At 35.7% G+C, this 17,607-nt stretch overlaps 1 protein-coding gene across 1 annotated transcript; it reads left to right on the top strand.

Moving 5' to 3' along the window:
* The first annotated feature begins 924 nt into the window (after positions 1 to 924).
* Positions 925 to 14,362, top strand: slc5a6a (solute carrier family 5 member 6a). Its single transcript, XM_079375208.1, has 16 exons — positions 925 to 1,062; positions 6,026 to 6,486; positions 7,163 to 7,228; positions 7,531 to 7,582; positions 7,696 to 7,763; positions 8,261 to 8,415; positions 8,556 to 8,696; positions 8,938 to 9,067; positions 9,736 to 9,824; positions 9,937 to 10,049; positions 10,226 to 10,293; positions 10,399 to 10,485; positions 11,827 to 11,999; positions 12,185 to 12,288; positions 13,021 to 13,142; positions 13,240 to 14,362. The coding sequence occupies exons 2-16, from the start codon at positions 6,139 to 6,141 to the stop codon at positions 13,399 to 13,401; spliced, it is 1,878 nt and encodes a 625-aa protein (XP_079231334.1). The 5' UTR covers positions 925 to 1,062; positions 6,026 to 6,138; the 3' UTR covers positions 13,402 to 14,362.
* Positions 14,363 to 17,607: the final 3,245 nt, after the last annotated feature.

Genomic DNA, 17,607 nt, shown 5'->3' with positions numbered 1-17,607 from the left:
AGTTTTGGAACTGTGTTTATAGACCGATGAGACAAAGATGAACCTAAGTGATGGGAAAGCAAAAATGTGGAGAAAAAAAGGGAACTGTAATGATCCCAAGCATACAGCCTCATCTGTAAAGCATGGTGGAGGTGGTGTCATGGCATGGGCATGCATGGCTGTCTCTGGAACAGGCCCTCTCAACTTTACTGATGACTTAATGTATGATGACAGTAGCAGAATGAATTTGGAAGGGTACAAAACCTTCTTGCCTACCAATATTCAAGAAAATGCCACCAGATTCATTGGGAAGTGCTTCTTATTGCATCAGGACAATGACCCAAAACACCCTGCCAGTTCAGTCAAGGAATTTATAAGGGCAAATAAATGGAAAGTCTTACATTGCCCAAGTCAATCTCCAGATTTAAATCCGATCGAACATGAATTTCACCAGCTGGAGAGGAGAGTAAAGTAAACTCCCCCAAAAAAGCAACAATTGGAATTGGCTGCATTAAAGGCTGGGAAAAGTATTTCAAAGGATGAGACCGAGAGTCTGGTGATGTCTATGGGTCACAGACTCACTGCTGTGATTGTGCGCAAGGGATCTGCAATGCCTATGGAAGTACAATGAAATCAGAAATATTAATTAAAAACAAAACAAACAAAAAAAGACCAATAACAATAAAAAAAGATAAACCAGTGCCAGAGTACAATAATAATAATAGCATTATTGCTTACAATGTTGTATGCTCTAATCACTTTTTTACCTTTAAAGTTTACACTCAATGAAGCTTAAAATACGTCGCGAGTGAGTTTATTATTTATTGATTTTTTCAGCTTGCATTTCAACATGTATAACACATACTGAGTTTGTTTCCACGAGCGGATGATCACTTTATGAGGCGTGAGTGAGGTAGCAACATGGTGACGTTCCAGCGTGACGTCGGAAGCACATGTGTATCAACTATGGAGCAGCAACCTTTACTGTGATGTCAAGGAGAGAGTAGGGGTGGTCTGAACCGAGACTGCTTTAAGCCTTTCTCTATTCATCACTCATTATTCATCGGATGAACTCTGACCAAGGTAAGATAATACATGATGGCTGAGCAGAATGAATGATAAGGTCGCTAAAAGGCTCTGCCTAAATTGGCAGAGCACATCGCGCGCAGCTGCCTAGACAGCTTCGATGATTATAATGGGAGCGTTGTATTTATTTGCGTCGCAGCGTACACTTACAAGCGTATGTTCTGGTGGGTAGAGCACCTTTTTCTCTGTCGTGACGAAACGATGTCACCCTTTTACACCAGCATGCATGTCATATCCTTCTGGCATCGCGGTATTCTCCGCAGCTATTGCATGTAAAGGACACAGTCATCCAGCTACGTTGTAGCGGTCAGATGCTGCTCTTCGTAGATTGTGTGTACATTGGGTGAAATCTATAACTTATCTAACTGAAATCAAATATTCGAAGCCGCGCTCTCTGTAAGTTAGCACGCGCGCGATCTATTCGTTCTAGAGCTCGTGGCTCTATTGCTAGCGAATAGCGCGTGGGTCGAGACATTTACCGGTAATAGTGAACGATCGTCGTTTTTTTTTCTTTAATTTTACTTTGCATCGAATGCCATTTTCATTGATATTTGAATTAGATTAAAATTCATTTAAAAACAGTGTTGCGTCCCGCCATTAAAACGAATAGTGAAATGTCATGGTGTCACTGACTGAAATAAACACGCGCTGCGTGCCAGTGTTTGCAGAACCGTTTTCATGAAAATATTTATAATAACTATAGGCTTACTTTAAATGTAAGATGATGCATGTCAACTTTAGAGGAAAAAATTAGATCCTATATGCTTTGAATAAAAAGTGTCCAGGACATTGTCATTATGTATCAATATACTGCAGATTCACCAAGTAGAGCAAACATTCTAATCAACCAATCAGATGTAAATGTAGTAAATATCAAGTTTAGGCTTACAACAAGGGTTAGGGCTTTTAGGTCATTTCCCTCTGTATAAGTTATGGGGAGGGTTAGGTTTAGGGTTAGTATGCCAATAAGTTGCTGAGTGTTTGTTGGATCTCATATGGACAAATCTTGATCTTTGAACATGAATTTCTGCAGAGTATTACAGCCAAACATTGTTTTATAAAGTCAGGTTGCATAATAACTGTTGTAAAAAGATCTACAGCCATGATTAATGTTTTGTTGGATGGATAAGGTTAAATGGATAGGCTAGATTTATTAAATCAGTTCTCTTCAAATTCATACAGGTGCCTAGCAGAGTAACCAGAAAGCATAAGGTTTAAGGGTTAGGGAAAGTCTTAAGAGTTTGAAACAATGCAAGAGGGAATATATGATGACAGAATTGTCATTTTTGGCTGAACTGTCCCTTTTAGTGCCTTAGTGGTTTACATTTAGTCCAGTTTTCTTAAGTTGCTAATCCTGGTGATGGTGAAACAATGACTTCAGGCATTGTTAATCATGTTGGTTGGCCTGTTGGCGTGCTATGAGCTTGGTATTTAACGTTGCAGCTTTTCACAAACTTGATTTCACCAGTACTAGCCTATAATTCATGTCAGAACTTGTTCTATTCAATACCATTGTCTCATTTTATTTCCTGTTACCCAATGTCAAATATAGTGAGAGATTAATATGGTTCTTATGACTCCAACATATGAATTTTGGCCTATCACTGTGTTAGAATATAAAAGATTATAGTTATTATTACTTGATTATTGATCTTATTTTGCATTATTATTGTTATTAGTATTTTTTATATCATTTTTAATATATATTTTTTCCTTTATTATAAAGCTGTATCTATCAGTGATGCATCTTATTAACCTTTTTATCGTTATTATTAGTTTACAGTTGTATTAGTATTTAAGATTTAGATATATTTTATTGTTGTTAGTATTAATAATTAGGTTCTCGGAGATGTCCTTTCTATGTGATTGTGCATTCAGTTTTTTTTTTTAAAGATGGTGGTTTGAGGATTCATGTCTGACATACGTAATATAAGAACATATTGTCAATTGTTATCAAGGGTTCCCTGTTATGAAAATCAAAAAAAGGATACAAAAGAAAATAAAAGATTGAGGTGTTATAACAGAATACCTGCTGACGGCCTTGCCATTTAAATAGGGCTGAAAACTGAAAGTGGTACTTCAATGTACAGTTGCTCTGTTTGTAGAAAACATCGTTTTTTTAGAATCAATTCCACTTAATTAATGTTAAATTGACATCCCTGTTTATCAGACAAATATTGTGCCTTTTTTTGAATAAGGCAAATTATAGCGTTGCTATAAATAATGGGACAGTTGGGTTATTAGTTGATTGGATGGTCCATAACAGCTGATATTTACTGTTTATCAGTCATGTCCGGGTACACTGTGTGATACAGTGGGTTCTGATGCTGCTGATGAGTCAAAAGCTGTGTTTAATGGATCATATGCAGGAGCAGGGCTTGATCATAGAGGCTAAAGAAAATCAAACAGACACATTGCTATGCCTTTATCCCACTGTTTGATCATCAAAAGCCTAGTGACCATAAAACCGATACAGGTTTGTCCCTTTTTTCGCCTTTGATACATCTCGTTTAATTTCTTATCCATCATAGATTTTGTATTTTAACAATTGAACTAAAAAACCAAGCTATTTTGCACAGTAACAGGAAAGAATCTGAGCAAACAGTCCATTTTGACAGCACAGTGAGTTGACAAATCTTGGCCTGTGTGTCCTTGAATTTTTCCTCACTGTTCTGCAGATAAGAACCGGTTTGTCCTTTCTTTTCTTGAACTAATAAGCGAGAAAGATTAAACTGGTGTGAAACTCTCCATTCCAACCCAAACATTTTTTGTGCGGTGTTGTTATGTGAGTTGTCACAGACCTTCTAGGTCAGAGTCTTTCGCTCATGTCCTTATCATGCCACATGTGAGACTTATCTTTTAGCAAACTAGCCAACACAACAGCTTTGATGACACAAAATGAATTAAGCTACGTGAGTTTTTTCCATTATATACTGGCATCAACTGGCTATCAAAGCCTATAAAATGATTTTGTCATTTGTTTCATATTAACTTAAGTCTATGGCTTGGCTCAGATTCCAGAGAACTAGCTGTTCAAAGGTCTTCCCACTGGCTGGTAGAGTCATAGAGTATATTTCAACACATGATGTCCCACAGCCATGGCTTGAAATGAATAACCTGCCAAATGCAGGTGAAAATCAGCCATGGTGGGTAACACATATTAACTCCGTAGCTAATTTGGTGGTTAATTACTTTTCGCTTTGCATGTCATCGCTATATATATATATATATTAATAGAACAGATTAGAAACAGATTTTCATTTGGACCTAGTTATACAAGCGAGTTACACTCAAGTGTTCTTGACTTCAAAATGAAAAATGTCATATTTGCTAGAAGCAGATGGTTTCTCATATGGTGTATTGTTCCACTGGACAGGACAGGATTGTGTGCAGTAAGTTGTCTCCATTGTACACAACTAATTTACAGATATTGCAAGTGTAGTCAATAAATGACAATTAGCAAACTCACAGTTGCAAGAACGTTTAGCATGATGCTTGACCTTTGACCATTTTGCAGGGTGTTATGTAACTTGCATGCCACTGTGCCATTTGTAATATTTTTCATGTCTTTACTGACACTTGTTCAATGGGCATTCTTGCTTAATGAGAGTAAATCCTGCTCAGATGTTTTCAGATGGAGTAAAGCTACAGCATGTGATAATAGTGTGACTTGGTATTTCATTGGCATCATCCTCTCAGTGTCACCTATTACTTTTTTTCATAGAGTCTGATTCCTCTGGCCTAAATACACTGACCCACAGTGCTTTTTCCATTCAACACATGTTTGTGTGAATAAGCCTGAACCCTACAGAATGTCAGAATATGTTAGAATAGTAGCTTGTAAGCTGGTTTGTTACAGAAGGTAGGCAGAGAGGCACAATATTAAATTAAAAAGAGATTTCTAAGTCACATGATGATTCAGTAAATAAACTGCGTTAAGTCATTATGTCTCACAAGACCAGTGCTCAGTTTTGAGTGGGTTGTGTGATTGATAAACTGGTGATTGTGAATTTTTTCTTTTTATGTGTGTATTTATTTATCTATTTTTTGAGCAATGCACAGAGAGCAATCATTTTGTTTGGCTCATTAAGACATTTATTTATCTTCATAAAACAGTTTTGAGTGGCATGAAATATAGAAACCAAAACAATCCAATTATTCTTTAACATAGATGATGTGTTTTCTGTTATTTTTTAATTAAACATTTGTTAATGTTTTCATGCTGAATCACACTGCTAAAACCTTTCCGTGTCCTAAGGCCGCCTACTAGCAGCTCAGAAAACATAATGTAGAGCTTTAATCAAATGAGGTGAGCTAGCAGTGCTTTCAACTCTAGTGACATCTTTACAGCAGCAGTTCTAGAAATTCTACTGATATTACAAAACAACTGTGTTTTACACATACCTACTAACTATACTGAATATTTGTATTATGATATAGTTAAATAATCTCTTAATTAATTATTAAATAACTTCATTCTTGCCATGAAGGTTCTTTTCTTCATTATTGTGACAATATTAAAAACATGTTGACAAAAGTATCGTTCCATACCGACATGATTTTAATTCTTCTGTGCAACACATAAGATATTTTGAAGAACGTTTTTGTTGCTTTATTGTTTTCTAATTTTACTAATATATATGTATATCCTGTAAGAACAGACTTCTTTCTGATGTTTTTTTTTTTTTTTGGATGCACTTCACAATACAGAAGATTAACTTGATTGCTACTTTGGTTTGATTGCGACTTTTATGTTACTTTAATTTTATTTGTATAAAAAGGCCAAATTGTGATGTAAAATACATTGTCTCTTTTAAGATGTTTTGCACATACTGCGCAATGCATTAGTGTAAATGTTTCCATGCTGCTAATTTGGAAAAATATTTAAATCTAGACGGTCAGTAAGAGTAATGTGTAATATTCTGCATTTTTGCCTAAACAGTCTTTTTATTTCTTATAGCAAGTCACCCGGAATCCTTCATTATGACCCAATGTTCAACTCTCCACTGACCCTCCACTGTTAATCCAGGGGCCACATCACTGTTTGTGCTCCTGTCCACACCTCACGGCATCATGGGGGACGTAGTCCAGATGCACTTCAGTACGGTGGATTACGTGATTTTCGTCGTGCTGCTAGTGGCCTCCGCAGGAATCGGCCTTTACTATGCCTTCTCAGGGGGTTGTCAGAGGACCACACAAGAGTTCCTGCTGGCCGACCGCAGTATGCGCTGCCTTCCAGTGTCCCTTTCGCTGCTGGCCACCTTTCAATCAGCGGTGGCCATCCTGGGTGCCCCATCTGAGATTTACACACATGGCACGCAGTATTGGTTCCTGGGCTGCTCCTACTTCCTGGGCCTGCTCATCCCCGCACACATTTTCATACCAGTTTTCTACCGGCTCCGCCTTAGCAGCGCGTATCAGGTAGCACATTAGAAATTCACTGTTTGTTTGTTTGAGAGATTGGAGTATGTGTCACTTTTTGGGAATCAGATTTTTTTAATGAATCAGTTTAATCATTTCAAAAATCAGTCAGTGAATGATTCATTAGGGAATTTGTCTGAAATTTAAGGATTTTACAAAATCCTTATCTGGTAATCATTAAAGAACTGGAAAGTTAATGGAAAAAACATGGATATTCATTGGTCAAAAAGGGTGGGGACTTTGTAAAATGACCCGCAAGTGCAAAATTGAAGCATTCTTACAAGTGGTCTTCGACCTTTGGACCCCACTTTTTTAACATTATAAGGATAATAGACAGTCAGTTCATTAGTTATAGCAAAATAAATCCAAACATTATACAAAAAATATTTGATAGCAGAATTCTAATCAATCAAAATCAAGCATTCCAGAAATCAAAATATACTATTTTATTACAGCAAATAAGATACTGTTCAAAAGTTGGGGAATGTTTTTTTAGAAAGTATTTATTATTATATTTGATCAATTTAATGCACTCTTGATGAATCCATCTCAGTCCGTCTGACTGAAAATTATGTAATATTTGTAAATTGCAGTCCTACAGCTGTACCAAAACATGCTCTATGGGGTTTTACACTCTTTCTGTTTGTATTAAATTCTTGCCTTCTTTTTCTTCTAGTATCTGGAGCTTCGTTTTAGTAAAAGTGTTCGGATATGTGGCACTGTGACCTTCATCTTTCAGATGGTGAGTTGTGGTTACCACCTGGATATGTGCAATAGGATATTAAAACCTTTAGGAGTATAATCTAATAATCTAAAGTAATATTGTCTTTGACTCCAGTCCCCCCCCCCCACTGATACGGACAATATTTTACTCAGCGTTGTGGATCTAAAGTGTAATGATTCTCAGAACTATCAGTTACCAGACAGGGGGAAATTCAGAGAAACAAGTTATGATGTCCTAAAACAATCTTGTGTGCTTGCAGAAAAGCATTAGAACTGTTCTGTCAAAACTGTAAATCTGTCAATTTGTGTGTTTTTACGCAGGTGATCTATATGGGAGTTGTTCTGTATGCTCCAGCACTTGCACTTAATGCAGGTAATTGAGACTATTGATGCATTACAAGACACACGTTGATGTATATCAGATAAGTAGTTTATTTCATGTTTTTCCTCTTGTTAATGTTTGTTTGAATTTGTTTGTGATCATAGTAACAGGTTTTGACCTTTGGGGGGCAGTGATGGCCATGGGACTGGTGTGCACGCTTTATACAGCTTTGGTAAGTTGGAGATATGCATCAGTTTAAAGGAGTTTAGGGTCAGTAAAGATAATGAATACCTTTAATCAGCAGGGATGCATTCAATTGATCAGTTGAGTGACAGAAAAGACATTTATGATATTACAAAATAATTCTATTACAAGTAAATGCCATTTGAAATTTTAAAAGAATCATAATAATACAAGATCATATAATACCGAAAAGTATCATGATTTACACAAAAATATTAAGCAGCACGCATGTTGATAATAATACAAAATCAAGACAAGTGCTGATAAAAAAATTCAGCTTTACCATCATAGGAATAAATTACAAAAATGTGCATTTAAATTATACATTTAATAATATTTCTCAATATTTAAATTTTTACTGTGTTTTTGATCAAATTAATGTAGCCTTGATGAGCATTTCTTGCAACAACATTAAAAAAATCCCCAAAGTTTTGAATGGTATTGTACATTATAACACACCTGCTCCTCTTGTCTCTTCTTCTCCAGGGTGGTCTGAAAGCGGTGATCTGGACAGATGTGTTTCAGACAATTGTCATGTTTGCAGGGCAGCTGGCAGTGATTATAGTTGGTACTCATCAGGCAGGTGGCATCGCTGAAGTTTGGAGGAAAGCACAAAACGGAAGCCGTATCTCAGGCCTTGAGTGAGTGGTGCGATTTTATATCATTTTGTTTCATATATGAGTATCTAAACTGTTCCTTTAAGATGATCTAACAAACACTGTTCCACATACCAGAACTGTAACTGAAGCTCACATTCTTTGTTTTGTGGTCCCCATGGCAGCCTGAACCCTGACCCTTTAGAGAGGCACACATTCTGGACTCTGGGAGTGGGGGGCATTTTTCTCATGCTGGCCCTGTATGGAGTGAATCAGGCTCAGGTCCAGAGATACCTCAGCTCCCGCACAGAGAAAGAGGCCATCATGTAAGAAAACACCCCAGCTTATCCACACTCTGGTTAAGTCAATAGAATCTGAAACTGTAACGTTGTTTTATGCACCATTTGTGCTGTTTCTGCTTTGTTGTGTTAAATTACTGCAAAAAATCTCCATGGTTTCAGAGCAGCCCATTGACGTTTTGTATTATTTATATTTTGGTGATTAATTTTGTTTTTATAAAGTGGCCAGTACATTTTGAAGTGTTTTCTGGGGTGTCTTGTTTTTCAGGTCCTGTTATGTGGTGTTTCCATGCCAGCAGATCGTGCTCACGTTGGGCTGTTTAATGGGTCTGGTTATGTATGCTCGATATGGGGAGGAGAGCCCGCTGGATCAGGGATATGTCAACAGCAATGACCAGGTCAGACACAAAATGTATATACTACAGTTCAAATGTTTGGGGACAGTATGTTTTTTTTTTATGGAAACGAATATTTTTCAGCAAGGATGTATTAAATTGATCAAAAATGACAAATAATACATTTAGAATGTCTCAAAAGATTCAAATAATTTTGAATAAATACAAATAAACAACTTTCTATTCAGCTATTCTTCTGTGGATAATGAACAAAATGTATTATGATTTCCACAAAAATATTAAGCAGTACAGTTGTTTTTAACATTGATAATAGGAAATGTTTTTTGAGCAACAAATCAGCCTATTAGAATGATTTCTGAGGATCATGTGACACTGAAAATTCAGCTTTGGAATAAACAACATTTAAACTATATTAAAATTGTAATATATTTCACAATGTTATTGTTTTAAAGTACTTTTGAACTGCAAATGAATATATATGATTAGAATGTAAAATAATAATTGTTTATTTTTATGCAACAGCCTATTGTTTTTGAAAGTAATTATCATTACATTTTGCCTTCTTGATAAAAGTGTTGTAACCTTTATCATTCACTTCTGTATGCTTCTTGTTATCCTAACACTTTTTGTTGTCCTTTGATATCAAGATCATCACACCATTTGACAGTTATTATGAGGAAGTCACTCTTTACTGCTCTCTCCATCTGCAGATGGTGCTGTACTTTGTAATGGATGTGTTGAAAGATCTTCCTGGTTTACCAGGATTGTTTGTCGCCTGTTTGTTCAGTGGTGCTCTCAGGTATCAACCAGATTTTGTAAAGACAGTTCCTCCTATTATAATTTTCAATGTTTTTTTGTTTTTTTTTAGATGTTGATATTGATCTTTAAATGGTGTCCAATTTATCTTGCAGCACAATCTCATCTGCCTTCAACTCCCTGGCAACGGTTACCATGGAGGATCTGATCAAACCTCACGTACGACCCATGACGGAGGCCCGTGCTACCCTGTTATCAAAAATGTTGGGTAAGCTATTTTACAATAATTGTCTGAAAGGCAGAGCTTATTATTTCACTCATTAATTTTCTTTGAATAGTCCAGCTCCTCCTCATAGAATGAGTCTAGTACAAGATATTGTCCATACTAAGCTGAAAGCAAATCCTGGTGGGGTAATTTTTTTTTGTCGTTAAATTCCCTCACAGCTCTTGCCTATGGTCTTGTGTGTCTGGCTATGGCATACATCGCATCGTTAATGGGCTCTGTGCTGCAGGTGGGGGTTTTAAGTGATTATAAGTGTAATTTAGTGTAATGTATTCATAGAGTTAACAGTAATCTATATCTATGCCCCGCCCCCCCATCTCTTTAACATCCTTAGGCAGCACTCAGTATATTTGGGATGGTTGGTGGACCTCTTCTTGGCCTTTTCTGTCTTGGGATGTTTTTCCCTTGGGCCAATTCCACTGTAAGTCAAACAAGCAAAGCATCCACATATATACACAACTGTTCAAAAGATTGGGGTTGGATATTTTTTGGCTTCATTTTTTGGAGTCTCTCATGCTCAACAATAGTGCTGTCAAGCGATTAATTGCGATTAATCGCATCTAAAATAAAAGTTTTTGTTTACATAATATATGTATGTGTGCTGTGTATATTTATTATGTATATGTGTATATATATATACAACTTGACTGGTCTGCAGAAAGCCAAGTCCTAATCCCAGCTGAACACCTCTGGTGTGACTTTAAATGCAGACCTTGAGCCAAAACCTTGTCACCAAACACCAATGACTTGTAGTGTTCTTCCACACTGACTGAATCAATCATGTCTTTTTGAATCTTGCCTTATACACAGAGGCATTGTCAGGTTAGAATAGAAAAGGATCCTGTCCAAACTGTTGCTATAAAATTAGAAGCACGCAGTTCCCTAGAATATCATTATATGCCTAAACATTAAACATTGTACTCACGGAAATGACTAAAGTAGTCAAACCTGTTCATTAGAAGGGGGTGACCCACTACTTTTGGCAATATAGTGTATATATAAATAAACACATGCATGTATACATTTCAGAAAAATAAAATTTTTATATATTAATATATTTATTTATAATATAAATTAAATGAATATAAATAGACATGTAAATACATGTAAATATTTTCAAAATATATACTGTATGTGTGTGTATTTACATATACATAATAAATATACACAATACACACATATATTGTGCAATCAAAAACTTTTATTTTGGATGTGATTTAATCGCGATTAATCATTTGACAGCACTACTCAGCAAAGCTGCATTTATTGTTATCAAAAATACAGTAAAAATAGTAATATTCTGAAATGTTATTACTACTTTTCTATTAAGTTTTCTGTTTGAATAGATTTAAAAATGTAATTTATTTCTGTGATGCAAAGCTGAATTTTCAGCATCATGACTCTTTCAGTCTCAGTGTCACGATGCTTCAAAAATCAATCTAATGTGATTTTGTTGCTCAAACATTTCTTATTATTATCACTGTTGAAAACAGTTGTGCTGCTTAATGAATTTTTCGAGACCATGATACATTTGAATAGTGAATAAAAAAAAATGTTTAAAAAAACAGCATTTATTTGAACTGTATATGTTCTTATAACAAAGTAGAAGTCTTTAATTTTGATCAGTTTAATTCATTCTTGCTTGTTAAAAGTATTATTATTATTATTTTTTGAAATCTTACCGACTCCTAACCTTTAAACAGTTTTATATTGTCACTAATGCAGCCAGTGGTATTCGTTAGATGACTGAGTGTGTTTTCAGGGTGCTCTGGTTGGGTTGGCATCAGGGCTGGTCATGGCTTTCTGGATCGGTATCGGCAGCTTTGTTTCACGAATGTCTGCATCTGCATCACCTATGATAAATGCCACTGTCATACCTGATGTGGGAAACATGACAATAGCTGTGATGACGACACTCATCACACCTAAACCAAGGTTCATAATTTTAATAAAGTAATGGTGCTCAAGAAATTCCTGTTCTAAAATGCTTGATTACATCAGAGCAAGCAAAAATAAATTATTTTAGCTTCAATAGCCTGTTGCAAAAACTGCTTAGACTAATCATTGCTATATATTACAGACTGAATTGGCTCATTTATTGTATCTTCTTGTCTTCTCAGGCCTTCTGGAGTTCAGGCTTTGTACTCTCTATCATACATGTGGTACAGTGCTCATAATTCTGCCACAGTTGTGGTGGTGGGACTACTGGTCAGCTTTCTCACGGGTACAGTGTGTTTCCAAAACACATCAAACACTCTAATCGTCTTACCGTATCCTAGGTTCTGTCAATGAGTCTTTAAAGCAGTTTAAAGTTTTGTTTTGCTGCTGATAAAGCTACCTTTGTTAATATTCTGCATGTTGTCTAAACTGTGAAAGGTTAAGATAAAGTTAGAATTCATTGACCTAGTAAGATTACACAAAGAATTTATGGAAGTGTTTTCAAATTGAAGTCTGCAAGGTGGTGCTAGTGGGTTTGCATAAAATTTCAGAGAAAAGGAAAAGCAAAACGAATATGCATTGGGTTATGTAGAAAAAGTGCTTTACAAATACATTTAAATTGATACTTTTATATTACAATTTGAGTAGATTTTTGAGTAGATACACTCTTACACTAATACAAAGTAAATATATTCAGGATAATATTTAAATGTATTTTTGCTTTGCTACAACTACATATAAAAGCTAATCATTTAATTTTGAAAACACATTTTAAGAATATCTATCAAGCAAACAAATTTTTGCATTTTTGCAAAATTTAGCATAAATGACAACTGACCCAAATATAGTTGCACTGATATTTTAGTCATATACGCAACATCTCTACTTTTTAACTACTTTTTAACTAAGTATATTTGAAGTTTTATTTCAGTTACCAAAATCTATTTTGAATAGTTTTAGTTACCAATAACAACATTAATCATTAGGCAGGAACCATAAAGTTTTTGTGTTCACTCAGGGCCCTGGAAAGAGAAAGAGTTAAACCCAGGTACGATTTACCCTGTGCTTGGCAATTTGCTGTTCTTTCTGCCCCAACGCTACAGGGAGAAACTCTGCTGTGTTACTCCACTGGAAGACAATGTAAGTCACTTAAATGCTACGAATCAAAATCCATTTTCAAATACAGTATTCCTTCTTCCATTATGAATGGTTATGTATGTATGTGCCTATGCTATAGTCCAAAGGCCTGGACCATCAGCCTTACCAGATGGCCCAGAAAGAGAGCAATGGCGTTGCCTATACTAAAGAGGAAGACAAGCTCAGGGACGAGGAAGGAGAAAAGATAACCGCCCAGCCTACTTGTAACCTGGCCCATACAGTGCAGGAAACAGCCTTGTGAAATCTCCCGCACAGCCACTGCCCTAAAGGGTCCTAGTTTCCCACAGGCTCTGGGAAGAAAACGTCAGTTACGATGCCAAAATCTCACTGTTTTCTCCGCTTGAATTTGGTAAGAAGCTTAGTCGATAAGTTGTGGGATGTATTGTGGGCCCTTTGCAATATTAGTACGCGGTGCCCACAACTGCCAGCGATTGAGGTGAGGGGTTGTGTTATTTATATGTGGTACTTTATGATGTCAGTGGTCCGTCATAAAAATTGTATTATGTTTAGATCTTGAACAAATTGTGTTGAGCTGAAGCAACACAAGTGATCACCTAAATCTTGCAGTTTACATCTCCTAAATTGATACTTGTTGAATATTGAATACTAGTCGAATACGTACGTGATATACGTACACGCACAAATCATGCTGAACGTCAAGTTTAAGATGAATGGTTTAACACCAGAAAGACCACAGTTTGCACAAATCTGTAGTCATTTAATGTCAGTGCTGTTCGAGTTTTGGGGTATTTCTCTCCCAAAGAGTTTGTTTTGTCCAAAGTTCACTACATAAGCCTTTCCGTTCTGTTTGCCTTGAAAGCGCTATTGTCAATGTGTTTGTTCCCTAAACTGAGTTAAAAGTTTACAGTGAATGAAGAATTGCTAATATTGCTAAAGTAAATGTAGTAAACTTTTATCTTAACATTCATGAAAAGACCATCTACAAGTCTCATATTGTGATAGATGCAATGAATCTAATGCATGTTGAATCTAGTTCCCTCAATGAAGCCCATTGTTTGTGACAAGTGCCTCCTCAAATGAATGTATGATGTAGTTTTGTGACTGGATTGTTGCTTTAGTTTGCCGTTTCGTCATCTAACCCAAATGGAGCATGGGCCTGACCCTGATAGGACCATTTTTAAGTATCTGGACCTCACTATTAAATTCCGTTGAGGGCCTGGCTAATTATACTTTAGCATCTCAAAAAAAAGAAGTTTCAAATTTGCCTAGATTCAATATTATTTTGGTATGGATGATTTTCTAGAAAACGGTCATGTTCGAAATGATCTTCATGATGTAGACAAGTTCTTTAAGTGTTATAATAACCTATTAAAATGTTTGATCTTAGATATAGAAGATACTTGTTATAGTATCAGTGCGAGTTACTGACGATAATTCTCAGTATTAGCATATGGATCGATTTGGTTGCACTCGTTTTCTTGTAATTTGATTCGTTTTTTGATGTTATAGTGGCATTTTCTGTGCTTTGCTGTCTTGTCTAAATTCAGACCTCAGTCTAAGCCAGGGGTGTCAAACTCAGTTCCTGGAGGGCCGCAGCCCTGCAGAGTTTAGCTCCAACCCTGCTTCAACTCCCAAACCATGTAGTTTTCAATTTAGCCTGAAGGACTCGATTAGCTGGATGAGGTGCGTTTAATTAGGGTTGGAGCTAAACTCTGCAGGACTGTGGCCCTCCAGGAATTGAGTTTGACACCCCTGGTAAGCCATACCGTTTGTAGTTGTTGTAGGATTCCCTAGGTCCTTGTATTGTGCCTATGACTGGAATGAAAGCTTTCTTTGAACCTGTCACAATCTCACAAGCACAGGCAGTTGGTTATATATTCAGGTTATGCGCTCTGGGTCAACAGTTTGTGGAAGTCTCACATCTACTGGTGTTTCTTTTTTGGTTCTTTATTTTGGGTGTATCATCTTGGTCTGGTGACGGGTTTCAGTTTAACATTCATCTCCAAAGAATCATCATATGTAGAATCATATTCATCACATGTCAGTTCACACAGAATGCATTTTTGCATTCCACTGTGGTGTTTTAAAAAAATGTTTTTTCTAAAGTAAACGCACTGTTGCGTCCGTAACTCTCTGCTTTTCCAGCATCGCAGTCATTAGCAATGCATTTTTACAGTTTTACAATAAGTTAAAATTAGTGCTGTCAAACAATTAATCCAAAATAAGTTTTTGTTTACATATGTGTATATTGTGTATATTTATTTTGTATATATAAATAAACACACATATAGCATATATTTTGACAATATTTACATGTAGGCCTATATATTTATATTCATATATAAATATATTTAATGTATAAACAACATTTTTCGTAAATATATACGTGTGTTTATATATACATAACGAATATACACAGTACACACACATATATTATGTAAACAAAAACTTTTATTTTGAATGCGATTAATCGTTTGACAGCACTAGTTAAAATTAGACCGTTATAATAAAAGCGTTAAAATAAAGCGACTTGAGACCCTGTGTTTTTCCCATTTTGGAGCACTCTTTTTTTTTTAAACGCAAGAAATACCAACAACTTTTATCGCTGTACCACTTCTCATTCAGATCGATTCTGTAATGCTCTGTCTTGCTTTTTTTAAGCTACATTTTGTCCATTTAGTTTTTTTTTAGCATCTTATGCAATGAACACCATATTTTTAGGACGCTACTTCACGTTAAACAAACTTTTTAAATGGATCTCGATGCGCCTTCAGTTCCATTGAAATTGTTTGCTGTTTTTGAACGCAAGTACACATCCTGTATAAACGGCCCCAAGGGTTTTACCTTTAGTCGAGTGATGACTACTCGACATTTCAAATGAGCTCCAGAAATATATTCACAACAATGAATTATGACATAAATTTTTAGCCAAACAGTATTAGATGCTAAATTAAACATTTGTCAGTTTGGGGATAGTAGTTGCTATTAAGCGTCTGCTATGGAATAGATATGCATTTAATGTTCAGTCATTCTTTAACACGCATGACACTATTTTTCTTAATCCATCCAATTCAATGTATTAGAATAATGATGACATTCTGGTATGAAAATGAGAAATTAGTTTGGATTTTTGTAACTTGAGCATTCCAATCAAAGGGCCCAATAGAGATCATCTCTTTTTTGTAAAATGTAAACATCGCTTGATTTCGCCAATATTTTGTCATTATATTCATTGTGTAGAAGACATTTTGTTTTGCATTATTAGTATCATAATGTATGTATGTGTAAGACTGGATCATGTAGAGTTGCCAGCTGTCATACCTGAAATTACTTGAATTATGCGTGCACAATGCTATAAAATACATACTTTTAATAGTATAGAACACCTGCATTTACAGACTGAATATTGCATCAGAGTAGGTCCACTGATCATTTCTCTTTGTCCTAAGAACGTCTTCATTCAGAATACATTTCCCCTGTGAGAAATCAAATCGGAATAAATCACCACACCAGCACATTTTAAAACTGCCTACAACAGGACAAATTGTTAAGGCACAGGCAGGGATTGACCTATTATAAACTATGCTGTCCTAAAACTGTGTAACCCTAAGAGAATCGACCTTGAGGGCCTATATGTGGAAAAAAAAAAAAAACACTGAACTGTACTGTGAGAATTGTTTTTCATGACATTTTTAAATACTCATTTTCTATGGAAAGTGCAACTCTCGTTAGTGCAAAATAAATATTTTGATACATAATATTTATGTTTGTATAAATATTATGAGAATATTAATTTTTTTATAGAAGTGTTCCTATTTTATTTTCCCAAATATGCATTCCAGAAAACCATAAGCAATGGAGTCTGACCAGCTTCGTTGCTTTGGTTGTGCCTTCACTTAGCGTCTCTTTATTTGATTGGTCGTGAAAGTTCTCGCCAAGAACTTTCCATTATGTGAAAAAGAGGCAGTTGCATTGGCCAGCAGAGCGTCTATAAACGATGATACCTTTATTTATATAGATGAATGCAGAATAGAGGAACAGATATACTTAGCCACTCTAGTGGGCATTACTTTGAATCATGAACACTAATTTTTCCTCTTGATGAATTGTTTGTAATGAGAAAGTGATATCAAATTTGTCTTGATAACAATAAAAATGTCTTCCCGACTGTCTTTTGTGATTTCGCTCTTTACTACATATTGCTATCAGTCAATAACTGCAATCAAAAAGCACTTCAATAAAGGATTGACGTATCATTTCATAGTTTAACATCAGCATTAAAGAAACACTCAAATTTTTTTGGAAATAGGCTCATTTTACACATCCCCTAGAGTTAAACAGTTGAGTTGTACCGTTTTTGAATCCATTCAGCCAATCTCCCGGTCTGGCGGTAGCACTTTTAGCTTAGCTTAGCATAGATAATTGAATCGGATTAGACCATTAGCATTTTTGACACAGTAATGATTAGGATTAGCCATTTGTTGTG

Source organism: Barbus barbus (genome assembly GCF_936440315.1).
Source record: "Barbus barbus genome assembly, chromosome: 24".
Lineage (NCBI taxonomy): Eukaryota > Metazoa > Chordata > Actinopteri > Cypriniformes > Cyprinidae > Barbus > Barbus barbus.
The sequence above is the reverse complement of the archived record's forward strand: the minus strand, read 5'-3'. Positions and strand labels throughout refer to the sequence as shown.